This window comes from Zonotrichia leucophrys, chromosome 18 (genome assembly GCF_028769735.1).
Source record: "Zonotrichia leucophrys gambelii isolate GWCS_2022_RI chromosome 18, RI_Zleu_2.0, whole genome shotgun sequence".
Lineage (NCBI taxonomy): Eukaryota > Metazoa > Chordata > Aves > Passeriformes > Passerellidae > Zonotrichia > Zonotrichia leucophrys.
Window position 1 is genome coordinate 11,150,105 of NC_088187.1, and position 25,573 is coordinate 11,175,677.

The 25,573-nt window shown below is 66.8% G+C and overlaps 5 protein-coding genes across 8 annotated transcripts; 3 read left to right on the forward strand and 2 right to left on the reverse strand.

Annotated features, from left to right (window-relative positions):
* Positions 1-6: 6 nt before the first annotated feature.
* Positions 7-5,318, forward strand: DNAI2 (dynein axonemal intermediate chain 2). 2 transcript variants are annotated; one of them, XM_064728514.1, is made up of 12 exons: positions 7-877; positions 1,096-1,257; positions 1,328-1,449; positions 1,973-2,112; positions 2,746-2,859; positions 3,278-3,417; positions 3,602-3,724; positions 3,826-4,133; positions 4,279-4,414; positions 4,485-4,631; positions 4,740-4,937; positions 5,030-5,318. In XM_064728514.1, exons 1-12 carry the CDS (start codon positions 695-697, stop codon positions 5,066-5,068), a joined length of 1,812 nt encoding a protein of 603 aa, XP_064584584.1. In that variant the 5' UTR covers positions 7-694; the 3' UTR covers positions 5,069-5,318. The 2 variants fall into 2 exon arrangements, with proteins under 2 accessions (XP_064584584.1, XP_064584585.1); XM_064728515.1 differs by having other exon boundaries at positions 3,907-4,133.
* A 625-nt stretch (positions 5,319-5,943) lies between these two features.
* Positions 5,944-9,618, reverse strand: BTBD17 (BTB domain containing 17). Its single transcript, XM_064728559.1, has 3 exons — positions 9,295-9,618; positions 8,043-8,319; positions 5,944-7,526 (listed from the first exon to the last, which is right to left on the reverse strand). The coding sequence occupies exons 1-3, from the start codon at positions 9,383-9,385 to the stop codon at positions 6,446-6,448; spliced, it is 1,449 nt and encodes a 482-aa protein (XP_064584629.1). The 5' UTR covers positions 9,386-9,618; the 3' UTR covers positions 5,944-6,445.
* A 1,510-nt stretch (positions 9,619-11,128) lies between these two features.
* GPR142 (G protein-coupled receptor 142) lies at positions 11,129-14,513 on the forward strand. Its single transcript, XM_064728564.1, has 3 exons — positions 11,129-11,268; positions 12,901-13,050; positions 13,366-14,513. Exons 2-3 carry the CDS (start codon positions 12,918-12,920, stop codon positions 14,226-14,228), a joined length of 996 nt encoding a protein of 331 aa, XP_064584634.1. The 5' UTR covers positions 11,129-11,268; positions 12,901-12,917; the 3' UTR covers positions 14,229-14,513.
* A 1,249-nt stretch (positions 14,514-15,762) lies between these two features.
* On the forward strand, positions 15,763-21,817 carry GPRC5C (G protein-coupled receptor class C group 5 member C). Of its 3 annotated transcripts, none has more exons than XM_064728560.1 (5): positions 15,763-15,892; positions 19,010-20,027; positions 20,602-20,699; positions 20,890-21,033; positions 21,167-21,817. In XM_064728560.1, exons 2-5 carry the CDS (start codon positions 19,019-19,021, stop codon positions 21,197-21,199), a joined length of 1,284 nt encoding a protein of 427 aa, XP_064584630.1. In that variant the 5' UTR covers positions 15,763-15,892; positions 19,010-19,018; the 3' UTR covers positions 21,200-21,817. The 3 variants fall into 3 exon arrangements, with proteins under 3 accessions (XP_064584630.1, XP_064584632.1, XP_064584631.1); XM_064728562.1 differs by having other exon boundaries at positions 20,605-20,699; XM_064728561.1 differs by lacking the exon at positions 15,763-15,892 and adding an exon at positions 17,740-17,970.
* A 1,570-nt stretch (positions 21,818-23,387) lies between these two features.
* CCDC137 (coiled-coil domain containing 137) lies at positions 23,388-25,492 on the reverse strand. Its single transcript, XM_064728516.1, has 6 exons — positions 25,199-25,492; positions 24,762-24,889; positions 24,367-24,586; positions 24,040-24,122; positions 23,853-23,932; positions 23,388-23,714 (listed from the first exon to the last, which is right to left on the reverse strand). Exons 1-6 carry the CDS (start codon positions 25,447-25,449, stop codon positions 23,520-23,522), a joined length of 957 nt encoding a protein of 318 aa, XP_064584586.1. The 5' UTR covers positions 25,450-25,492; the 3' UTR covers positions 23,388-23,519.
* Positions 25,493-25,573: the final 81 nt, after the last annotated feature.

A 25,573-nucleotide genomic window follows, 5' to 3' on the forward strand; every position in this document is an offset into this window, starting at 1 on the left:
GTCCCGGGGCCTCCGCGGGGTCCGTGCTCACTCTGGGCACTTCCTCACTCCGTGCCTGTGGCTCAGCTCCACTCTGGGGCTCCCGCTGCACTTTGAGGCCCTCTCAGGGTCCTCCCTGCATGGGATCCCTGCTCCCGTTTGGGCTTTGCCGAGGTTCCTGTTCCCTTTGGGATCGTCTGGGACTCTCTGAGCTTCTTGTTCCCTTCTGGGACATTCCCACAGCCTACACAGTCTTCTGGGGCTCTGGAGGGTCCCCTCTCCCTTTTGGGGTCCTCCATCAGAGACCCCATTTCCTTTTGGGGTTCCCCGTCTCTTTCAGCATCCTCCCTCTCCAGGCTCTCTGTTCACATTTGGGTCTCCTTGAGGTTCCCATTCCTTTTTTCCTTTCCTTCATCCCTGAAACCCTCTCTCCTTTTGAAGCTCCCCGAGATTCCACTGTCCATCCCTGAGAACCCACTCCCTTTTGGGATCCTCTCAGAGCCCCCCACTCCCTTTTGGGATCCTCTCAGCGCCTCCCGCTCTCCTTTGGAACTCTCTCCTCCTCCCTGAGGCCTCTGTTTCCTTTTGGGCTTCCCCAAGGCCCTCCACCCCCATTGGAGCTCTCCATCCCTGAGGCCCCCCGTCCTTTTTGGGGTTCCCTTGGAGGGCGTGCCCTCTGTCCCTGGTCCCGCCATCCTTTCCATCCCGCCCCACCATGGAGATCAAGTACGAGTACTCGCGTAAGCGCAGCGAGTTCGGCCGCCCCTGCGTCTTCTCAGACCTCCCGGCCGAGATCACCGTGAACATCCCACCCGACCCTGCCCTGGCCGAAGACTTCATCCCCCAGGACCCCGTGGACTTCGCGGTGCAGGAGGGTCCTGTCCTGGCCGGGCATGAGGTACAGGGACATCCCCTCACAGGGAAGAGGGGACATCTCGGGGGGAATGGATGGATGGATGGATGATGGATGGATGGATGGATGAGGGATGGATGGATGGATAAATGTTGGATGGAATCCATGGATGGATGGATGGATGGATGGATGATGATGGATGGATGGTGTGATGGGCAGATTTTAGGCTCAGGGCCTGTGTCCCCCCGTGTCCCCATGTCCAGGTGAACACGGAGCGGTCACAGGTGACCATCCGGGGTGTGAACCACGTGGAGGGCGGCTGGCCCAAGCATGTGGACCCCAAGAACCAGGAGCTGACCACGCGCTACCGGGAGGAGGTGGAGAGGGAAGAGGTCTACACCAAGACTATCCAGCGCCTCGGCTTTGTAAGAGCCTGCCCTGCTCCCCCCCAGACCCCCAGAGCCCCCCAGAGCCACAGCCCTGCTGTCCCTGCAGGTGGTGGAGCACTACATCAGGCAGAACAACACCATCGACATCTACGAGGAATATTTTGAGGAGGAAGAGGAGGAAGATGAGGATGAGGAGCATCCCTCAGCCAAAATCATCTGTGTCATCAGGTAGCACAGCTGGGGGGACTCACCAGAGCCTCAGTGGGGTCAAACCACCTTCACAAAAAATGGGAGAACATTAGGAGTTCAATTCCAGTGGGTTTGGGGTGGTTCTGGTGCAGTTTGTGAGCGGAGAGCCCCACAAACCTGAACCCTCCCTGCCCCACCACTCCCTCCCTGCCCAGGGCGCTTGGGGGAGGGAAGCAGGGTCAGACCCAGCTCTGAGCATCTCCTGATGGTGCTTTTGGATTTTCCTCCTTGTTCTTGGTGCCTCAAAGGTTAATTTCCACATCAGGGGTGTTTAGGAGTCAGCTCCAGTAAGATAACTGGATTTTTAGAAAGGTATGACTGGAAAGAGGATGAAATCATCAACTCTTCTCCCCCCGCCCGACCCCTCAGGAGAATCATTTCCTGCACTCAAGGCTTGAGGGCTGCAGATTGGTTTCCTTGTGGTTCCCACAGTTCCCTGTGGGAGATGCTCATCCCAGGCATTTGCAAACTGACCCATTTTGGCCGGTGTGTCACCCCAAAGGGACCCCAACAACCCCAGGAGGATGTGCACGCACCTCTCCTGGCACCCCGATGGCAACAGGGCCGTGGCCGTGGCTTATTGCAGCCTGGACTTCCAGGAGAGCAGGAACCTGAACTCTGATTCCTACGTCTGGGATGTGGGTAAGGGCCAGGGCAAACCCACCAGGGGACAGGGGATGGAGCACTTTGTGCCTCAGAGAAAAGGATGGGGCTGGCAGCAAGGGCAAACCCACCAGGGGATGGGGTCTTTGTGTCTCAGAGAAAAGGATGGGGCTGGCAGCAAGGGCAAACCCACCAGGGGACAGGGGATGGTGCACTTTGTGCCTCAGAGAAAAGGATGGGGCTGGCAGCACCCCAGGGAGGGTCACTGGGGGAGCCTCAGTGCAGAACCAGGAGAAATGGGAGCTGGGAGTGGGAAATAAGCACTGAAATCACCCTCCATGGCTTCCCAGCCTGCCGGGCAGCAGAGCCTCACATGAGGGGCTGGTGTTGATGTGGTGCAGCTGGTATTGAAGGAAGAAAGAGGCAGCAGGAACCTGGGGTGAGATTTGTGCAAGCCTGCCTCACACCTGGTGTATTTTGGAGTGAAAAGGACAAAAAGAAGGGTGGGGATGCAGATTTGTGTATTGAGGGTCTGTCCCCAGGCCAGCTCCTGGTGACATGGGCACCTCCTCCTGCACAGCTGTGTCAGGGAACGGGGTGGAGGCAGCAGGGTGGGCTGGGGGCTGATTTTGGGGGCTTCACCCTTTGCTTTTCACCCATCCCTCCTTGTAGAAAAACCCTACACCCCAGAGCTCACCCTCAAGCCCTCGTCCCCTGTGCTGACCCTGGAGTACAATTCCAAGGACTGGTATCACATGCTGGGAGGCTGCTACAACGGGCAGATAGGTGAGGGGTGAACTCTGCTCCAGGCTGGCTCCAGCCCTGCTGCTCTGCCAGGACCTGTGCTGCCTCTGGGAGAGCAGGAGAAGCCCTGGCATTTACCTGTGGGCAGGGGTGTGCCCACCTGAGCGGGCACCCAGGGAGGGGAGGACACCATGACAAGGATGGATGGATGGATGGATGGATGGATGGATGGATGGATGGATGGATGGATGGATGGATGGATGGATGGAGGGATGAAATCCATGGATGGATGGATGGATCCAGGGGATGAGCAGGATGGGTGCTGTGCTCCCACCTCTCCCACCACCCTGGATGATCTCTGGGGAGCACCGGGTGAGGTTTGCTCCCTGTTCCAGCTTGGACAGTGGGGGAATCATGACAAGGAAAGGAGCTGGGCACGGGTTTTTCTTTTCCTCCCCAGTGTATTGGGACACCAGGAAAGGGGGGCTGCCCATGGAGATGACCCCTGTGGAGTTCAGCCACAGGGACCCCGTGTATGGAGCGTACTGGCTGCCCTCCCGAACGGGCACCGAGTGCTTCTCCGGCTCCACTGACGGACAGGTGAGGGGCTGCAGCTGGGCAAGGGGCTCCTCAGGGCTCCTGAAGAGCTTCCTGTGCCTGCCCTGCCCCTCAGCAGCACAAGATCCTGCTCTCCCAGGCTGGCACGGGGCAGCTGCAGGACTGCCAGCACCTCTGACCGTGCTGGGAGCAGCCCCAGAGCCCCTGCCACGCCTTGTCCCCGCAGGTGCTGTGGTGGGACATCCGCAAGATGTCACAGCCCAGCGAGAGACTGGTCTTGGACATCAGCCGGCAAGATCAGCTGAAGGACGCTCTGGGTGCCAGCTCCCTGGACTTTGCACCCGTCCTGGTCAGTGTCCCTGTGCCCACCACCCACAGCCCGACCTGGGCACGAGGGGGAGCCCAGCCCAGGGGTTTCAGTCCCTAAACCCACCGTGGTGGTGGGTCCAGGATTCTGGGATCCCCTGCTGCCCCCCACACCATGGGGTCTCCATCCTGCTGACAGCTGCACCCTCCTGCTCCCACCCCCAGCCCACCAAGTTCCTGGTGGGCACAGAGCAGGGCATCATCATCTCCTGCAATCGTGATGCCAAGACACCGCCTGAGAAAATCGCCAACATCTTCAGAAGCCACATCGGGGCTGTCTACAGGGTGACCAGGAACCCCTTCTTCCCCAAAGTCTTCCTGTCAGTCGGTGACTGGACTGCTCGGATCTGGACTGAGGAGCTCATGGATTCATCCTCAATTATGGAGACCAGGTAGGTCTCCTTTAGAGAAGTACTAGAGGGCCTTTAGTCGGCCAGAAATCATCCCCAGGGCGGGTGGCAGTGGGATCTGGTCAGCCCTGGGCTGTGCCCGAGGCAGGGCAGTGCCAGCGTGGCTGAGGGCTGGCTCTGCTGGAAGGTACCACAGCTCCTACCTGATGAACACGTGCTGGAGCCCCGTGAAGCCGGCCGTGTTCTTCACCGTCCGGTCGGACGGCGTCCTGGACATCTGGGACATCCTCTTCCACCAGAAGGAGCCTTCCCTCAGCGTCAAGGTGGGTCCCCAGCACCTCTGGGACCCTCACATCACCTCAGGGCCGAGTGTCACCCCCCACGTGTCCCCAGGTGTCCAACGATCCCCTGCTCAGCCTGTGCTCGCAGGAAAATGGGCGCATCGTCAGCTGTGCCACCAAGATGGGCAATGTCTCCCTCGTGGAGCTCTCCCCGGGGCTCTGCACCATCCGCAAGAACGAGAAGACCCTGACCTCCACGGTATGTGCCCCCTGAGCGTGCCCACCCTCTGCCTGCAGCCCTGTGCTGTGCCCAGCCGTGTCACAGGGTCCCCTGTGCCCCCACATGTGCCCCCACATGTGCCCCCAGATGTTCGAGCGGGAGGCCAGGCGGGAGAAGGTCCTGCAGGACAAGTACAAGGAGCGGCTGCTGCGGGAGCAGGACCGCCTGCGGGCCCAGCCCGAGCAGCAGGAGGATGCAGTGCAGATCTTCCAGCAGGCCCGAGAAGATTTCCTCGCCAGCATCAAGGCAGAGCGGCGGAGGAGAGGCCTGGAAGCGCCCGCAGAGGTAACGGGGATGGGACAGCCTGGCCACCACGGCAGGGACCCCAGCAAGGGCAGGGCACAGCGTGAACCTCAGGGTGAACCTCTGTCTGTCAGGGTGAAGAGGAGGAGGCAGCTGCAGAGGAGCAAAGCTAGCAGGAGGAGTAGGAGGATGCCAAGGTCAGTGTGCTCCAGCTGCGCCTTCCTGTCCCCTCCATGCCAGAGCTGCTGCAGGGACAAAGCCACTGTCCCCAGGCCAGGCAGCTCTCCTGGACTCTCTGCCCTCTCTGCCCTCCTGGGGTGGCAAGTGGGGGACCCTGCACAGCCCCCTGACCCCACAGCTGCTCCCTGGCCTTTGCACCCTTATTTCCTTTGGTGTGAATAAAGCTGTGCTTTCCACGTCTAATTTCCTCTTGTGTCACAGCAGGGTCGAGCAGAGGGTGGGAAAGTCTCGTCCTCCTGCTCCTCCTGTCCTTTCCTTGACCCAGGACACCCAAAGCCAATGGCTGAGCACAGCCAAGCAGCCACGGCAGCACAGGGTGTCCTTCAGTGTCCCCAGGCCATGGAGCAGGGCACAGCAGGGTGGCTGGTGGCAGCTGGGGGCCCCAGTCCCCTCTGGGCTCTGTGTGCCCACAGGAGCTGCCCCGGGCTGGGTTATCAGTGCTGGGTAAACACAGCCCTGCTGGTAGAGCTGGCAGCCACCCCGACTCCTCACCCCCCCTTAATTAATCATTAACGAGCTGCCAGCAGCACTGTCACAGCGATGGGGACATCACACGGGTGGCTCTTTGTGTGCTGAGGGGGAGCCCCCAGCAGGACCCTTCCCCAGGCTCTGCTCAGGGGCTGAACCCACCCGTGGGTGAGCAGTGCCAGGACAGGGTTCATGGGCCATCACCCCCCAAACCCACACCAAGCAGGGACCCACATCCCCACAGGGAATTGCATCCATGCCTGGATGGGTGCTCTCCTTCCCAGGAGTTCCATCAGGAGCTGGGCTGGGAAGCAGCATCACCCCAAAGATGCCCCACACATCCCACACTCATTTTCTGCTTTATTAGGAAAGGGGTGGGGGTACCTGGACAGGGATGGGGCAGCTGCCACCGCCAGTGGGGACAGTGCCCCCCACCCCTCCTCCACTGGGGGAGGCTGACGGGCCCCTCAACCCCAGACTGGGCAGCTCTGTTTGCTCCTGAGCTGGGCCCAGCTGCACACACAGAGGGACCCCGGGGCTGCCTCACAGGAGGGATGGGCTGTCCCTGTCCCCATCCCCACACCCACTGGGGTCTGTGATGTGCCCGTGGGCTGCACATTTCACCTCCTGCACCCCCTACATGGGTCTGGGGCACTCCCAGCATCCTCCATCCCCAGGGACAGCGGTGGGGACGGGACATGGCAGGGGAACAGTCAGGGAGGGGTGGGCAGTGCAGAGCTCAGTCCTGGAGCCCCCCAGCGAGGGGACCCCCATCTACCTACAGGACCAAGCGTTGCCCCCACAGTGCTGGGGCCAGCACGGCAGCACCCAGCTGCTCCTCATTACTTCTTCACCTTGATGAGGGAGTGGTAGACGGGCTTGATGATGATGTGCAGGTGCAGGGAGTTGTCGATGAGGTACTCGGAGGTGCGTTTCTGCAGGTCGGCATGCACCAGGAAATCGGCGGCCTCGTCCGAGCTCTGGTGGAAGCTGTAGGCGTGCTTGACCAGCACGCGGCCCTGCTGCCTCACGCCCACCAGCACGGTCTTCTGGAAGCTGACGCCGGCAAAGTCGGGGCTGCTCATGGCCGGGGTGATGACGAGGCGCGGGCGCCCGTCCTCGATGCGCACGGGCTGGACGGCGCCCGCCACCGAGTCCGAGTAGACGGGGCGCAGGCTGACGGGCAGCCAGCGTGGCGAGAAGAGCGCGTTCCACGTCACCCTCTTGCCGGCGTCGTGGCTGCTGGGCCCCAGCTGCGTCTGGAAGCTGGTGCTGCGGTCGTCGCGCGCAGGGTTGGTGATGACCCACTGGGAGCCCCAGCTGGGCGCGAGGTAGTTGCGGGGCAGGAACATGCTGCAGTTGACGTCGAAGTACTTGGCGAAGTGGAGCGGGGAGGCGGCGTGGAACTGGAAGGCCTGGAAGAGCAGGTCCTGCACGGCGGCGCGGTGCCGCGCCAGCACGGCCGACTGCGCCTGCAGCCGGAACAGCTGGCTGGGCGCGATCATGGGGTAGCGGATGGCGCGCAGCACCCGCTCGGCCACGGGCGCCTCGGGCTGCCGCCGGCTCAGCCAGCCCTCCACGGCGGTGTAGAGCTCCAGCTCGCTGTGCAGCACCAGGTCGGAGCGCTCCAGCAGCAGCAGCAGCAGCTCCACGCTCACCGAGCCCCACTCGGCGCTGCCCAGCACCGCCGACAGGTTCCAGGCCAGGAACTGCAGGCAGCTCTCCTGCAGCGCCGCGTCCCCGACGCGCACGGCGTAGTGGTACCAGCCCACCACGTGGCCCTGGCTGGACTCGCTGGCCAGGTGGGTCCTCATGTATTCGGCCACGCCGCGCTGAAGCCCCCAGACCCGGTATTTGCTGGCCAGCTGGTGCATGGGGATGGCCTGGTGCAGCAGGATGGAGACCCCCCCGCAGTACAGGTACCTGGGGCAGAGCAGGGGGTGGTGACACTGGGGACATCCATCCCTGGCAGCTCAGTTCCCAAGGGAGCAGCCTCTGCTTTCCACTGAGTATTCCCACCCCACGGGGTCCCCAGGGTTTCCAGGGAAGCATCACCCCCTCCTTGGACGCTTCCCTCCCATTCCACGTGATCTCCATGGTCACCAGCGGAGCATCCTCCTTTTCTGGCTGCGTCCCATGAAGAGAAGCATCCATATTCTTTGGCTGCATCCCTCCAGGTACACCCATCCCACAGGGTGGGAGAGAGGAATTCTCCCTCTTGGGCTGCATCCCTCCCAAAATGTACATCCTTTCCAAAACGTACGTCCCTCCCAAACTGCACATTCCTCCCAAAACGCACATCCCATAAGGGATGTTCCCTGTTGTTCCCAAGGGAACATCCCCATCGTTGGCTGCATCCTTCTGGCCATCCCCATCCCGTGGAGCTCCCCATGGTTCCCAGGAGAGCTGCACCCTCCTCTCCTCCCCATCCCCACGCACCTGATGAACTTCTCGAAGAGCGCAGCGGTCTCGGGCGGCTCATACAGGGTCACAACGCTCTGGTTGCGCAGGAGGCTCTCGAAGACCTCGCTCTGGAGGCTGAGCAGCAGCTGGTGCGTGTGGAACACCTTGGGCTCGTCGGAGGCGGCCGAGCGGACCCGCAGCACCGAGTCGCTGCCGTTGCCGTTCTGCAGCAGCTCCTGCAGCCGCTGCAGCAGCGTCAGCGAGTGGTTGATGGTGGCCGCCGTGGAGTCCCCGCTAAAGTCGGCTTTTTGGGCTGCGGGGAGATGGGACCGTCCCAGAGCTGCACCCCAGTGCCAGGCATTGAGGTGGGCTGGGGTTACCGGGGTGCTGTGCACCTCCTGCCTCCACTCCCCAGTGCCAAAGGGCTGCTGGTGCCAAAGGAGTGTGGGGAACAAAGGACGTGGGGACGTTTGTGTCCCCGAGAGCCAAAAAACTGCCTTTCTGCAGCAGAAGGGCTGGGACCACCATGTCCCAGGCTGGGGTGTGCTGGGAAATGGCCGGGTGCCGGCGGCACTGGCTCTCAGCCCGGTCTGCCTGTCCTGATCCCGTCCCCGCTGTGGGCAGAGGGAGCCCCGGGCATTGCCCTGATCCCTCACATCCCTGATGGATGGACAGAGAGCCCCTGGGTGTGGGGAGCCAGGCACGCTCTGCCCCGCAGCCAGGAATGGGGTCCCGAGCAGCCTGGGGTCACCAGCTGCACTGTTGTCACTTCAGGGATCCCAACAGGGACTGGAGAGGCATCTGGGAATGTGGAACAGGGGTCTCCATGCTCCTGTGGGCACTGGGATCCTTCCTTCCTCTCCTCTTCTCCCTCCTGACACCAGTCCCACCCGCTCCTCGATCATCCTTCCCCTAGGACGAATTTGGCCCCGTCTGTCTCAAATCCATCTTCCTTCTCAAATCCCGTCTTGCCGACGGATTACCCTTCCCAGCGCCGGCTTAAGGCCGGGGGATGAGGAAGGGGAGCGGGGATGAGGAAGGGGAGCAGGCGCCCTGTACCCCGCGGCACCGAGCCCTTCCCGGGGTACCCACCAGCGAGCACAACCCTGCTCCGAGAGCGCAGCACACCCAGGAGCCACTTCCATCCCCTCGGGCACCCCGAGGGCAGCGGAGAGCCGCGCTCCGCTCTCCGTCAGCCGCCGAGCCGCACCCCGGCACCCGGCGAGGGCAGCGCTGCCCGCGCCTCGGGGACCCTCCGCGCCTTCCCCCGCGCCACGGCCGCCCTTACCGGCTTGCACGGTGAGGAGGAGGAGGAGGAAGGCGGCGGCAGAGCCCCAGCGGCGGGTGGCCGCGGGCCGGGTGCCCGTCAGCCTGGCCATGGCGTCGCAGGCGCATCTGCCGGGTGCTGCGCACGCTGCGCGCCCGCCGCTTATGTAGGCCACGCGCCCTCCCGGCCCGCGGGCCCGCGCCGCCGCATCGATTGGTGGAAACTGGGACCGGCCGTTGCCACGGGAACGGCTTCCAGCCCCCCCGCATCCCACCGGGACCCCCGGCCCCGGCCCCGCGCCCCCGGGCGCTCCGCGGCGGGGACGGCGCCGTGCGGGACCCGGTGCTGGCGGCACCGCCGCACGGAGCCCCACGCGCGGCCGCGGCGCTTTGTGCCGGGGGCTTTGCATTCAGGGCACAGCTCGGTGGCCTCCCGCTCCCCCCGGCTCATGGGTATTCATGCCGGCAGCAGCCCATCACCATGGCATCCGCGCTGCCGGCAGGAACTGCCTGCCCTTTTCCCAGCCTTTGCAGCCAAGAGGCCGCCCGGGCGCCCTGTGCGGCCTCCCTGGCCCCCCGCCCGCCCCGACACCTCCTGGGGGGCTTCACCGCGGGGCGGGGGCCCCCCAAAGCCGCAGCAGGACAGGCCCAGGATGGGGCGGTGCTGGGTGGGCAGGGAAGGGGCAGCGGGTGTCGGCCAATGGTGCCGATGTCACTGGGGCTGTGACCCCGGTGGGGACACAGGAGCAGGACCCCAGGCGGGGGACACATCCCACAGAGGAGCAGCACAACCCACAAGGGCACAGCAGCCCCTTACCCACTGCTGAGGAGCCCCGTGCCCTGCACAGCCCTCTGAACACGGGCTTAGACACGCTTCCAGATGTTGGGCGTGGGCAGATGTTGCAGCAGCTGCCGGGGTGGTGGCATCGCCATCTGTCCCTGACCCCTGGGCTCGGACACTCAGCACAAGACACCGAGCAGCCCCAGGCCGCGCTGCTGCGGCTCCCTGGCCCCTTGCAGGGACGGGCAGGGGGGCGATGCTCAAGCCCTGGGCACCCCCAAAGCCGCGGTGCCAGCAGAGCGCCCGGCCCGGGGGGTGTCCTTGCACCGTGGGGCCGCGGGGACCGGGCCCCCGCCGCGGCACAGCCGGTTCACGGCTCAGCGCCTCCTCCGACGCCTCATTTCACCAGCGCCTGATAAACAACAGCATGCGGAGCGTGTGCCCGGCGCTCCAGGGGCACCGTGCCAGCCCGGGCGGCGGCCACAGCCCGGGGACCCCCGTGTTGGGCTGCTCAGGGCCGTGGGGGGACACGGGGCAGCGTGGGGCTGGTGCTGGAGGTAGCCAGGGGACAGGGTGACACCTGCCAGTGTGCGGTGAGGTGAGGGAGCAGCCGTGCTGGCTGAGGGCTGGCTCACCATAGCGACTTGTGCCAGGCGGCAGTGCCAGGGCATCGCCCCGAGGGCTGGGGGGCACCAGGGAGACGGAGCTGGACCCAGGGACCGGCAGGGGACAGCGGGGGAGAGCAGGACCCCCCCGTGCTGCTGGGGAAACTGAGGCACGGTGTCCGGGCAATGGGCGTTTGCAGCAGCCAGGGCAGAGCCCGGCAGGGACACGCAGGCAGCGCACACGGATTCACGCCCGTGTGCACTCGCGTCACACGCTGTGCACACCCGCTCCTCCTGTCCCCAGAGGCGGCAGCAGCCCAGCTGCCCCCGGAGCGCCATCCCTGCTGCTCTGGGGAGGGGACGAGCCCTGCCACGGCACCGGAGCTGCCCAGGTGACCCTTCCCGGCCTCCGAGGGCCGGTGACGTCCCCGTGCCCTGCCCGCGGCTCTGCCCGCGGCGCGCCCCCTCCGCCCCGCGCCCCGCGCCCCGGGAGGCTGTGCCATGCTGCGGGTGCCCGCGGGGACCGGGACACGGGCAGGGACACGTAGCCCGCACAGAACACGGACAGCGGCAGGGACACACGGACACTGACCGGGACTCACGGACAGCGGTATGTCCTTGGCAAACACCGAGCCCGGGGTGGGTGGCACTGCACGCCCGGCGGGTGGCACTGGGGTGACAGTCCCTGTCCCGCAGGTTTGGGGAGCGGGGACCGGGAAGGGGGAGCAAAGGGGGCCCAGAGCGAACCCGCCTCCCGCAGCTGCACAAAGGGGATCGGGCTGGGCAAGGGTTAAGGCGCTCGAGCAGCAGTTGCAGCCGATCGATGCCTCAGTTCCGCGGGGGACGTGGATGGACGGGACCTCCTGCTGATGAACCGGAGCTAATTTGCAGTTAATTGGCACCCCTGGGCTCCCCCCATCCTCCCCCTTCTCCTTCCTCGGGCTGCGCTCGGGATCTTGCTGGGGGTCCGGGAGTTGCAGGGTCGGGGAGGTGGGACCCCCGGGATCCCACACACACCTCGGGCACTGCTGGGGGAGCAGATCCATCACCGGGGGTCCCGGAACGCGAGAGAGACCTGACCGCTCCTCCAACCCCAGCCCTGAAGCCATTGAGGGGGCAAGGGAAATGTGGGGTGCCCCTGGGGCCAGGGTCAAACTGGGAGCAGCGTGGTGCCTCGTACCCCTTCCCTGAGCACAGGACCCCCCTTTGCACCCCACACACAAGACACCCCCGCTCCCAAAGACCTGGGCCCCCCGCACCCCCCAACCCCCGATCCCAGGACCCCCAGGACCCCCCATTCCCCAGAACACCCCAGTCCCCATCTCAGGACCGCCCCCCATCATCCCGCACTGGGACGGAGGGTGGCCCTCGGTGGTCCCTATGGGATGCAAATTTGGGGGGTGTATTCTGACCAATCAGAACGCAGCGCTCAGCTCTGGCCTCACCCCTCCCGTGGAACCCCTCTCTGATTGGGTGGGGACGTGCTCCCCTGAGCCAATAGGAGCGCAGAGCTCGGGAGGGGGTGGAGCCGCCCTGGTTTATGAATGGGCGAGGGCGGCGTGGGGAGAGGGCCGAGGGATGGGGCAGGGACCGGGACGGGGCACAGATGGGGCAAGGAGCAGGGCTGGGATGGGGCACAGATAGGGCAGGGACCGGGGCAGGGATGGGGCACAGATAGGGATGCGGATACGGATCAGGATCCGGATCCGGGCGGGGCCATGGGCAGGGCTCCTCCAGCTCCGCTGCCTCAGCCTGAGGAGCTGGAAAAGGACCCAGCTGGCAGTCTGGAAATGGCCACCGCACACTTGGCACCACTAAGACCACCCATCGGCACCTCTGGGTCCTCTCTGCCACCACTGGGAGCCGTCGGGTGGCACCCAGCCCGGGCTGGGCGCCAGAGGCTCCCTCTGCTGGCAGCTGCCCCAGAACATGATGTTTTAATCCGGTTTTCTACAAAAACGGGGCTGAGGGATAAAGAAGGAGCAGCTCTGGCAGCGGGAGCTCTGCTGGGACATGGCACAGGGGGCTTGGGGTGCATTGTCTCCCATGGGTGCAGCAGCCCCAGGTCTGCCGGAGGTGGCACATTTGGGATGCTGCAGGACAAGGGATCTGGGATCCAGCCACAGCAGGGACACCCAGGCGATGGCCCCTGTCCCCAAGCCCCCTGTGCCATGTCACAGCTGACCTCCCCCCGGGTGCCATCAGGATCTGATGTCACTGGTGCTCCTGTGTCTCCTCACAGCCGATTTGTGGTGGAAGATGACGGTGCCAGTGCCCAACAGCACGGCGGTGTCGTGGGCACTGCCAGAGCCGGAGCTGGAGCGCTCACCCTGCCTGGTTGGCATCGTGCCCATCGTGTACTACAGCGTCCTGCTGGGGCTGGGGCTGCCAGGTGAGAGGGCTGGGGGGCTGGAATGAAAGTCCTCAGGATGGAGGGGCTTTACCTGGTTCCCCCCAGCCTCAGGCCTGGCCCTGGTGCCCGGCTGTGCTGCCTGGCCCAGGGCAGGTGCCACGCCACGGGGACAGATGGCATTTGCGTTGCTTGGGCTGGCACACGGAAGAGATTAATCAGCCCAGCAAATCCCCACGGCACTGGGATATTTATAGCTCCCCTCAGCTGCAGCCTGGGCAGCCCTGGGGTCCTGGTGCTGCAGGGGGAGCTGTGAACCCCCGGATCTCACCTCAACCAACGCTCCCCTCCCTGCAGCGAACATCCTGACCGCCGTGGCCCTGTCCCGCCTGGCCACCAGGACCAAGAAATCATCCTACTGGTACCTGCTGGCCTTGACCACCTCCGACATCCTCACCCAGGTCTTCATCATCTTCGTGGGCTTCATCCTGCAGACGGCCATCCTGGCGCGGGCAGTGCCCAGCGCCTTCATCCACACCGTCACCGTGCTGGAGTTCACGGCCAACCACGCGTCCACCTGGGTCACCGTGCTGCTGACCGTGGACCGCTACGTGGCCCTGTGCCACCCTCTGCGCTACCGCGCCGTGTCCTACCCGCGCCGCACCCGCCGCATCATCGCCGCCGTCTTCGCCGCCGCGCTGGCCACCGGCGTCCCCTTCTACTGGTGGCTGGACATGTGGCGCGACGCCGACCCCCCGACGGCGCTGGACACGGCGCTCAAGTGGCTGCACTGCGTCACCATCTATTTCCTGCCCTGCAGCATCTTCCTGGCCGCCAACTCCGCCATCGTCCGCAAGCTGCGGCGGCGGCGGCGCGCGGGGGGCGGCAAGGCCGCGGCGCTGCTGCTGGCCGTCACCGCCGCCTTCATCGTGCTCTGGGCTCCCCGCGCCATCGTCACCATGTGCCACCTGTACGTGGCCTCGGTCAGGAGGGACTGGCGCGTGCACCTGGCCTTGGACGTGGCCAACATGGTGGCCATGCTCAACACCTCCCTCAACTTCTTCCTCTACTGCTTCGTCAGCCAGACCTTCCGGCGCGCGGTGGGCGAGGTGCTGCGGGGGCAGCCGCGGGCAGCCCCACGCCGTGGCAGCGCCCACTGCCCACCCTTCCCACCCCCGGGCCTGGAACCGCTGAAACTGCTGGGCAGCACCGCGCTCTGAGCCAGGGCAGTGCCCGGCTGGCAGTGCCCACCCAGCCCCACGCATGGCACCAGGACCGGGGAGACCCCCACACCTTCCATGGAGCCAGGGTCACTGCTGCTGAGGGTGGCAGGAGGAAGGGATTGTGCCCAGACACTCATTTGGGGATGCCGTGGTGCCTGCCTGGCAGCAGCAGCCCAGGGTGGGCAGCTCAGCCCTGCCCATGCTCAGCCCCTGGCACAACGCTGGAACTCATCCAGGGAACTCAGCTCATCCAGGGAACCCATCCAGGGAACTCATCCAGGACACGCCCCAGCTCAGTGGCACCGAGGGTCCTGGGGAGCCCAGGATTGCCCATGGTGAGGGGTGGAGGGCACAAATGAGCACCTGTGAGCCCTGACAAGGACATGGTGCCCACTGGGTGCCACTCCATAAACTGCCATGCTGAGACCAAAGCTCTGCCTGGGTCCGGCTCGCTGGGGGCAGCTGGAATGGAGGCATCCTGCTGCAGCATCTCTGGCACGGGGTCCCTCTGCCCTGCCCACCCCGGTGCCCCTGCCCCGTGCCCAGGAGTGCTGGGGGAGCACCCACAGGGTCTGCTGGCTGTGGTGGGGTCTGCACACACGGTAAGGTCACAGCTCCCGGGGCCCCCATTAATCCCCCCAGCTGCAGCCCCCGGGCAATGCCCCCCTGCATCGGGCACACCCAGGGCTGCCCTCCCAGTGACACCAGTGCCAAACTGGTGTGACGCTGGAGGAGCGGCCGCGCCGGGCCAGCCTGTCCCCAGCAGCCGGCAGAGGGCAGGGATGGGACACTGCGGAGCTGGCACTGACGGGGCAGGGAGCTGGCACCCCCAGCTCCCCAAACCAGCCCCGCCGCCACCCTAATTCCCCCTAAGGTCCTTAACGTAATCCCCCAAAACCGTCCAGCATTCCGCCCGCATTCCCGAGACGGGACAGGACAGAGCCAGGGGGTGCCCGGGGGGGATCGGGACCTCAGCTGGCTCCTGGCAGGGCACAGAGACCCCCCCCCAAATCCCCCCAGACCCCCTGCCCACCCCGAGCCCGGCTGTGCCCGCTGTGGGGTGGGATGGGGCGCAGCTTTGCCCCCAGAGTGTGGGGCTGAGCCCTCCACGGACCCACCCTGCCCCCGGGTCATTCCCTGGGGTGCACAGACCCCTCCGGGGATGTCACCTCATCCCAGGCCGGATCCCTACGGGGGGACAGGGTTAAACCCGAGCCGGTGGCGCGGGAGGTACCTGGGAGGTTCTCGCTCCATTAATTCTGGCACGTGAGGAGAGCAGGAGCGGGAAGGGATTAGTTATTAACCCGAGCCGGGCAGGGGCTGAGGGGCCGCGGCCCGGGGGGCTCGGCTGCCTCGGGAACGCTCGGCGGGAGCTCCGGGATTGCCACGGCCCCCCCCGATCGCCGGCGGCCCCCCCTGTGCCAACCGGTGCGTATTGACTTGGCAAAGGAGGTGGAAATGTGCTGACGGCGTCCGCCGGAGCGAGGGGCTCCGCTGGGAACGGCTCCGAGCCCCGGCCGGAGCGGCGGGAGGCTCCGCGAGGGCGGCGGGGACCCCCGGTCCGGCTCCTTGCCGAGGGGAGCCGGGGCTCAGCCAGCCGTGCCACCGTGCCCGCCGTGGCAGCCGTGCCCGCCGCCCGTCCCTGCGGCTCCCGAGGAAAGGTAAGCCTGGAAAAAATGCGTGCTGATGTTTTCGGACAGAGCCTGGCCGGCCTCCAGGTGCGGTGCTGAGCGACAGCGCAGCCCCCCGGTGTGGCCCCAGCGCTGGAACGACCAGTTCTGCCCAGTTCTGCCCAGTTCCAGCACTGGCATCGCGGCTTCAAACCCCCCCCCAGCCAGGATCGGGCTCTGCCCGTGCCCGGAGGTCAGGGCCGGGCATCCCGAGAGGAACCCGAGGGTGGCACAGGGTGGGCATCACCCTCAGTGACCCCACAGCCTGGAGGGGATTTTCTGTGGGACCTGCCGGGAGCGGGCAATGGGGCTGGAAACGCGGGCAGGGTCCCGATGGGAACGGGGAGCAGAAAACGCCCACAAGGGGTGGAACACGAGGGTCTCCGTGGGGAGGGGGCTGCAATCACCCCCCGTGGGGCGATGGGGGGTTCCCATGGAAAGGGGGTGAGGGAATCACCCGCCAAGGACGGGGACACAGCAGCGAGCGCTGGGGGCAGCCTCGGCGGGACGGGACGGGCGCCCGCCGGTGGCCCCTCCGGGGGTCACGGGGGTCTGTGCTGAGTCAGCAGCCGGGAAAGCCTCCGGCGGAAGGAAGCAGCCGGTGGAGAGGCCGGGCTGCGGGGTGGGGGCGGCAGGACAAGCGGCCTCCGCTCCCGGCACCGCTTAGCCAGGGCTGAGCCTTTCCCGGAGAGCGAGCGCTGCCCGATCCCGGGGCCAAACCCCTGGGGAAACTGAGGCACGAGGGCCGCTGCAGAGCCCCCCGCCTGCCCTGCCCCGATCCCATCCCAAACACCATCCCGCAGCCGAATGAGCCTTAGGAATAGGGCAGGAGGGTGGCGGTGCCGCAGCTCCGAGCCCGGACACGCCGTCCTGTCCCCGGGGGCTCCGGCGGGCGCCGGTCCTGCCGCCGGTTCCGGTGGGAGCCGGTCCTGCCGCTGGAGGCTCCGCTGCCCTTTCTCCCCGGATTGTTTTCATCCCGGCCCGGATCGGGGCAGGCCCCGCCGGAGGCACATTGAACTTTCCTCTGCATCCTTCACCCTCTTGCTTCACCCTCCCGAAATAGCAGCTCCTGCCTGGAAACCTCTCCCAGGGCTGGCGGGGCCCCGGGGTGCCCCAAATCTCCCAGGGCTTTCCCCATCCGCAGGGATGAATGGGGTGATTGTGAAATGCCCATCCCAACTCCAGGGTGGCGACCACCCCCGTCGGGACAGGGACCACCAAACCCTGCCAGTGCCCGGTCTGGGGCTGCCCTGGTCCCTGACCCTCTGCAGAAAGGGCTTTTTGGGGCTTTTCTGGGTCCTGCTGCCCTGCCAAGGGCTCCGGCTTTATCCATCAGCTGACATTCCTCCGGGAGGCCCCTCCAGGCCGGAGAATCCTTGCACGGACGGTGGGGCCGCCTGTGGAGCGCCACTCCCCGAGCCCACCGGGGCTGGGCGATGCCGGCTGGGTGACACAGACCCCGCTCTGCGTCCCTTGTCCCCCGAGGGTCCTTCCTGGAGAGCAGCGCTCGGCCGAGCCAGGCAGAGCCCCCCAGACTCATCACACCGATGGCTGGGGACCCCCAGACCCATCACACCCATGCCCGGGTGGTCTCCCCCCGTTCCGCCCCCCAGACCCATCACACCCATGCCCAGGTGGGCTCCCCCCGTTCCGTGGGTTCTTTCCCCCTCCGTGCCCCGGTGCGGGACCCCCGCCGGTGCGGCACCGCGGTGTCCCCGCCCGGTGCGGCGGGGCAGGTCCCGGCCGGCCCCAATCGCGCTCCCGGGGCTGAGCCGCACCTCGGGGAGGGGCCGGGCCGGGCCGGGCAGGCGCACGGTGCGGCGGCACCGGGGCTGGCGGGGCTCGGCACGGGGGCAGCGGAGCGCCGGGCACTGGGGACTGCGGCCGGTGAGCGGGGCGAGCGCTGCGGGACCGGGGGGCAGCGGCAACGCCGACGGGAAGGGACCGGCACCGGCACCGAGAGCCGCCCGCCCCCGCAGTTCCTCCGGCCGCGGATTTGGGGGCGGCTCCGGCGGAGTTTCGGGGCCAGGACCTGGCGGGAGCGCCGGGGAGCACCGGGACGGTGCGGGGTGGGTGTGCGGGAGGACCGGGCGGGGGGGACCGGCGGAGGGGCAGGGGAAGCCGGACGGGAGCGCGGCGGCGGCGGCACCGGGCCGGGGCAGCGGGGGAAGCCCACGGGCGTGCGAGGGACCGGGCGGGGTTGCAGGAGGAGCAGAACTCGGGGCGCGGGTGCAGCTTCGGGGGCCGCGGGGGAACCGGGCGGAGGGTGCGGGGGTACCGGGCTGGGGCCGCGCTGGGAACCGGAGGCGGCGGAGCTCCTGGAACCCGGGGGCACAGGGACTCAGTCCCAGCGCGGTGCTGGGGTCCCTGTCCCCCTCCCGGGCCGGTTTGGGGTGCCCGGTTCGGGGTGACCCTCGGGGCACCGGCGGTCCCGGCCCCAGCACGTCCTTGCTGGGGTCTCCTCCCGGGTTCCTCCCCCAGCAGTGAGGCTGAGGCTTCCTCGCTGCCTCCTCCTCCATGAGGTGGCAGGAATGGGGTGATAACGGTGGGGAAGACAGGGACCGATGTGCCGTGCCATGCTGTGCCGTGCCGTGCCAGGCTGCAGCTGCCTACGTGCCAGCAGGCTGGACATGCGACCTGCACTGGGCCGGTGCCCAAAGCCAGAGGGAAGTGGGACGGAAGAAGTGGAAAGAGGAACGTGGTGGCACGCAGGGACAAGGCAAGGGGACAGCTCTGTCCCCCAGTATCCCCTCTGCCATCTGGGCTGGGCCCACGTTTGGTGTTCCTGGACAGCCATCGGGCACAGTGCTGCTCCTGACACTGGAGGAAGGGACCAGGAGAATTCCCAGAGAATTCCCGTGTTGGGAGGGATCATATGGAGCACAGAGGGCTCTGACACCCACCTCCAGGCAAGGAGCCAGTGTGGCTGCCTGTCCCATCTGGAGCTCCATGGCCATGTTGGCTGAGCTCATCTGTGCCAGCAGGGCAGAGCTCCCCAGGACCCCAGTGCTCACCATGGGACATCCAATGGGGACCCCCACAGGCAGGGATGCTCTGGCTGGGAGCCCATCCCCATCCCCTGTGCCCTGACCCTGCTGTGTCCCACAGGGTCCCTGGATGCCACGGGGCAGGATGGGCACCACGGCCGTGCTGCTGGCCCTGCTCCCCACGGCCACCGCTCAGCCCACGGCGCCCCCGGGCTGTGGCCACGGCCTCTCCTCCCTCTACTACAACCTCTGTGACCTCTCGGCGGGCTGGGGCATCGGCGTGGAAGCAGTGGCCAGCCTGGGCGTAGTGACCACCTTCGTGCTCACCATTGTGCTGGTGGCCAGCCTGCCCTTCGTGCAGGACCACCACAAGAAGAGCCTGGTGGCCACGCAGGTCTTCTTCCTTCTGGGCACCTTCGGCCTCTTCTGCCTGACCTTCGACTTCATCGTGGGGCCGGATTTCTCCACCTGCACCTCCCGCCGCTTCCTCTTCGGCGTCCTCTTCGCCATCTGCTTCTCCTGCCTGCTGGCCCACGCCGTGGCCCTCAACTTCCTGGCGCGCCGCAACCGAGCCCCGCGGGGCTGGGTGACGCTGGTGGCCGCCCTGTCCCTGGCCTCGGTCGAGGTCATCATCAACGCCGAGTGGCTCCTCATCACGGTGGCGCGGCACGAGGGCCCCGCTGACCCCTGCCAGCTGGTGGGCGCCGACTTCGTCATGGCGCTCATCTACGTCATGGCCCTGCTGGTGGCCGCCTTCGGCGCCGCCTGGCCCACGCTCTGCGGCCGCTACGGCCGCTGGCGCAAGCACGGCGCCTTCATCCTGGCCACCACCGGCCTGTCGGCGGCCATCTGGCTGGCGTGGACCGTCATGTACCTGTACGGGAACCGGCGTGCCGGCCACGCGCCCGGCTGGGACGACCCCACGCTGGCCATCGCGCTGGTGTGCAACGCCGCCGCCTTCCTGCTGCTCTACGCCATCCCCGAGGTGACGCACGTGACGCGGCGCAGCCCCGAGCAGCCCTTCGAGGACGACGGCTACCCCACGCGGGGGGTGGGCTACGAGACCATCCTCAAGGAGCACAAGTCGCAGAGCATGTTTGTGGAGAACAAGGCCTTCTCCATGGATGAGCCGTCCTTTGGTAGGGCTCGCCAGGGACATTCTCACCCCGTGGCAGGGCGGGCACCATCCCCCTGGGGACCCTGGGATGTCCCCACCGGGGATGGCAGTGGAGGGTGGGTGACGAGACGTCTGGCAGTGACCTGCCCGGCGCTGGCGCCTGCTGCTGTTGTGGCTCCCCAGAACTGGCCGGGCTGGGTGTACCAGTTTGGGCTGAGCCCAGCAGCCACAGGGAGCTCCTTCCTTCCCTCCCTCCCTCCCCGGCGTGGGGTGCCCGCGGCTCCTGCCCCTCCGCCCCGGGCCCACGAGACCCTGCAATAACACGGGGTGGTGACAGTCCCAGTGGGTACAGTGGGCGGGTGTGCCAGGTGTCTGCTCCCCACGGGGTAGGGAGGGTCCCCCTGGGCAGCACCTGCACCCGAGAGACCCTACAATAACAAGCCATGGGCAGGCAGCAGCGATGCCACCCCTGGGGACAGGAGTGTCCCGCGGGAAAGGCAGGCAGCTGCTGAGTCAGCTCGTTAAACCTGCTAACGAGGTTCGGGGAGCCCCAGTGGGGTGGCACTGGCTCCATGGTGACTGTCCCCGTGTCTCAGCAGCCAAGAAGCCGGTGTCCCCATACAGTGGCTACAACGGGCAGCTGCTGACCAGCGTCTACCAGCCCACCGAGATGGCTCTGATGCACAAGGGGATGGTGAGTGTGACACCAGGGGTGGCCACATCCTGCCAGGAATGACAGGAATGGGGGACAGGGTGTGGGTGGGGTGTTCTTGTCACCCCTGTGTCCCAATGGCTGCTCTAACGGGTGGGGACCTTCCAAGCCTTCCCGTGGGGTTGGGGCGTTCCCGGTGCTGTGACCTTCCAGCCCCGTGTCTGTCCCTCAGAGTGAAGGTCCCTACGACGTGATCCTGCCCCGTGCCTCCACCAGCCCCATGCCCGGCAGTGCCAGCTCCACGCTCCGGGCCGAGGACGCGTTCGCGGCGCAGGCGCGGCACTCCAGCATCCCGAGGGACACCCGCGGCTGCCAGGTGGGTGAACGGTGGCTGCAGCGGGGGCAAAGTCCAGCCCTGCCATGGTGACAGGCTGCCCGGCACCCAGAGCACCCCCCAGTGGGTCAGGGTACACAGCCGTGGTCCTGGTGCCACCCCGCTGTGCCCACAGGTGCAGTCCCCGTACAGCAGGAACCGCTGGTGAAGCCCCCGTGACGCAGCTCCCGCAGCGCTGGCACAACCAAGGGCTTGCCCAGCCCCATCCCACCCTGACTGACGTGTGAATGCCACCCCGTGAGATGTGAATGCCACCCCGAGAGGTGTGAATGCCACCCCGGCTGGCAGCCAGAGCCGATTCCTGCCCGTGGGACGCCTGGACACGGCCCCAGAGCCAGCGCTCCCACCTGCCCGTCCATCCCACCTGGCCATGGACCCCCGATCCCTGCCTCAAGGACTGGCTCCCGTGAGGACACCCCCGGCTGTCACCTTTGTGATGCACAGACCCCTCTGCCGCCCCCAGGCCATGGACCCTCCAAAGCTGGGGAGCCTGTGGGACCCCACCCAGGGCACCCCCAGCACCCTGGCCCTGCACTGACCCCGAGCTGAGCTGGCCCCATCCCACCGCAGGGCACAAGGGGACACCAAGCTGTCCCCGCTCCGTGTCTCTGTTTCCCCGTTGCTGGGGAGGGGGATCAGTGCCTTGCTGGGGCTGGGGACCATCCCCCCCAGCTCTGGCCCCCTTCTCGGTGCCTTTTCCCCCCTGCGGGGAGTGGGGAGGGAGCTGGGCCCCTCGCCCTCCCTGTGGCTTTCTCTGCCAAGTTTCCTTTTCATGTTTTTCAGGTCGCCCCAATAAAGGTGGTTTTTCCTATGATGCTGTCACAGGATGCTGGGTGGGGGTCCCAGGTGTTCCCCACTCCAGGGGCTGCTCAGGTGCCCCCATTCAGGGGAGGGCCAGGGAGCACGGGGGGGCTCCGGGCAGGGCCCTGGGCACCCCCATCGCCCAGGCGGGGCCGGGATGCCGTGGGCAGATGGGCTGCCGGGCAGGAGGTGGCACGGCACGGAGGACGTGCCAAGGTCGCCGTGGTTTCCCGCTCGGATCGCCTTCCCCTGCAGAGCCATTCCTGCTCCTCCGGGCAGGAAGCCTGCGGGCAGCAGTGCCATGAATTATTCAGGGCTGGAACGGCTCGGTGGGGGCAGCGGGTGCCCGGCTCTCCTTGAGCCGGAGCCGGGATGGCGGCGCTGGGGTCGCCGGTGGGCACGGGTGCCCTGCACGGTGTCCGCACAAGGGACACGCAGCGGGAGGGTGGCACTCGCCTTTAGCTGGCACCAACCCGCGCTCCCGGCTGCGGGGACACCGTGTTGGCACGGGATGTGGCCGTGCCCCCCGCGCTGCGCTGCGTCAGCCGTGTTTACCTGGCACCTGTGTTTACCTGGCGCCGAGCGGCAGCGGGGACATTGCCCAGCAGCACCAGGCACTCGCTGTCACCAGGGCCACTGTCACCACAGCACACACACCGCGCTCCCGCCGCCCGCGGGCACCGCATGGCACAGCGCAGAGTCACCCCCAAGGGCACCGCCACCTTCGCGGGGACAGCAAAGCCACAGGACAAACAGCGTGCAGGGACTGTGCTCGGGGCTGCCAGGGGACAGCGGAGCAGCCCCGCTGCCGTGCCCAGCCCGTCCGGAAGCGCGGATCCCACCGGCCCCGCCAGCGCCGGCCGCAGCGCGGGGCGGCCCCGCTCCAACAGGGAGCGCTTTGTGCCGCCGGGGCCGCGAACAGCGCAGCCTTTGTCCGGCCAGGTGAGGCTGCGCCGCGCCGGGAGCGGCCCCGGAGCCTGCCCGGAGCCGGGGGCTGCCCGCGGGCGGTGGCGGGGCCGGGGCAGGTGGCACCGGGGACGTGGCAGCACACCTGGCACCGGGGTCACCGTGACCACACGGGCAGGGATGCCAAGGGCAGGGCTGCGTGTGGCTGCAGCGCTGGGGCTCGAGCAGGGTCACCAATAGTGACAATAAAGGCAAGTGACAGCATGCATGGCAGTCCTGTGGCATGCTCCACGTCCCCAGCACTGAGCCAGGCACTGGGGTCTCCTCACGGCTGAGGAACGAGGCTCCTGCCCCACCAGAGCCCTGCCAGGGCCAGCCCGTGGGGACAGTGACACGCCTGGCACTGCCATCTGCCAGCAGAGCAGTGTCCTTCAGGAACCCCCCAGGAACGCCAGAAACCCTTCAGGAACCCCAGAAACCTCAGAAACCCCTCAGGAATCCCAGGAACCTCTCAGGAACCTCTCAGGAACCCCCCAGGAACCCCAGAAACCCCTCAGGAACTCTTCAGGAACCACAGGACCCCCTCAGGAATCCCAGGAACCCCCGAGGAACGGGGAGCACAGACACGCTCACACCACCAGCTCCTTTTACTCCAAGCAAGTCCATGGCCCAGCAGGGACCCAGAGCAGTGCAGTGAGGGGCTGTGGGGCTCAGCAGTGACACAGGACACCAGGACAATGTCCCTCTGGAGTGCCAGGGGCTCAGCCCGGCCCGGCCCGGGCGCGCTCCCGCTCCCTCTCCAGCTGTTTGCGCCTCTGGATGTCGCGGTAGGCGCGGATGACGCGGGCTCGCTCCTCCTCCAGGATGCGCCGGCGAGCCATGGACACCACCGGGGACACCGGGGACGCCTGGCTGTGACCCAGGCGAGGTGTCAGGAGCAGCTGCTTCCGTCCAGCCTGCAGGCACAGACGGGACAGCTCAGAGTGAAGGGTGAGATGCCAGGACTGAGCTCCAAGGAGCCATCACCGGCTCGCTGAGGCCACCACTGCCCTCCCAGGTACCCAAGGGTGGGTGGCACTGTCCCCAGAGCTCACCTGCTCGGCAGGACCCCGTCCCCTGGGCCGGGAGGTGATGGTGGGGGGCTGTGTCACCACCTCTCCGAAGGGCACCGTGTCTGCAAGGGAATGGGGGTCAGTGGGAGACCCTCAGGTGCCCAGCCCAGCTCCCACTGGTGCTGCCCACAGGGCTGGGGTCACTTCAACCCCCCCACTCCATTCCCACCTTGCATCAGGCTCTTCTCCAGCATGGCTTCCTTCTTCTCCTCCCTTTTCTTCCGAGCTTTTTCCAGCTTCCTTTTCTGAAACCTGAAGAGCCACATTACAGCTAGGGCTCAGGGGTGGACGGACAGGGAGTGAGCAGTGAGTCCCCACCCCACGGGAGCCCCCAGATCCCACAGCTTTTCCCCCAGGAGAGTGAAGCAGGCTCGTGGCTCTGATCCCAGAGATCCATCCCCATGGAAAGGGCACCCACTGCACCCCCAGACCTGGGCAACGGGACATGCCACAGGCACGGGCTGGCCCCATCCAGCCCCCAGGGCCTTGCTCTCACTCTTTTTTCCTTCTGGACTTCTCTGGAGCCGTGCCCTCCTTCTCAGGCTCCCTCTGGATCTGGTTCTCGGCGAGGAAGAGCATGCGCTGCACCTCGTGCTGCATGCGGCAGATGTAGGAGCGCTCCGACTCCCCCCTGCCCCTCCTGAACCTGGGCACGGGGATGTCCCCCGGGGCCTTGGGGCCCTGGCACTGCTGCTGCTGCTGCTGCTTCTTCTTCTCTAGGAGAAACGGGTGACATTCCTGCAGCGGTGACACCACGGGGTCCCTCCGGCCGGCACAGCACGGGTGGGACGTCACCAGAGAGAGGGGGATGTCCCGTGGCAGGATCCAGCCGTGCTGTGAGCTCCTGGGCCAGCCCCTGGGCCACCTGCCGGGGCCACCTGCATGTCCCACCTGCCACCTGCCTCCTCCCGGGCTCCGGGCGCTTCAGGGCCTCGCGGCTCCGCATCAGCTCCCGCAGGCGGAACGGGATCTCCTGCTCGTCAGGGTGTTTGGGCTTCATGTTGTCCTTCTTCTCCTTCCTGGGGAAACGAGCACAGGGAGAGGGCTCCAGGGAAACACCGGGACCTGGAGGCTGGGACACCGGGACCCAGATCGGGACACCGGGACCCAGGCACCGGGACACCAGGACACCGGGATCCATGCACGGAAGGATGCTAGGATTTGAGCACGGTGGCAAACTGACACTCAGGCATGGCTGGACACCGGGACCCGGGCAGAGATCAGGGCGCAGACACCGAGAACGGGACCCCGCCAGACCCACCCGAGACCCCGCGTGGGTCCGGATCCCAAACCGGGAGCGATCCCGACTGGATCCCGCGGGCACTGACCTGCTGCGCAGCGGCACGGCCGGTCCATGCTCCGATCTCGGTCCCGCTTTCTGTCCCGGTCCCGCATTCCGTCCCTGTCCTGGTCCCGCTCCCGCTTTCTGTCCCTTTCCTGCTCCAGGTCCCGGTCTCCGGCCCTGTTTCGGTCCCGTTCTCTGTCCCTGTTTGGGTCCCGATCCCAGTTTCTGTCGCGGTCCCCGGCCTGGTTTCTGTCCCCGTCCCGGTCCCCGACCCGGTCCCGGTCCCCGGGCCATGGTTCCGCCGCTTCTCACGTGGCCGTTCCGCCGCCACTTCCGGCTTTCTGGCCCCGCCCCCTGCTGCTTATTGGTCATATTTCCTGGCCGCTCCCGCCCCTCTGAGCGCATCGGGCTACCATTG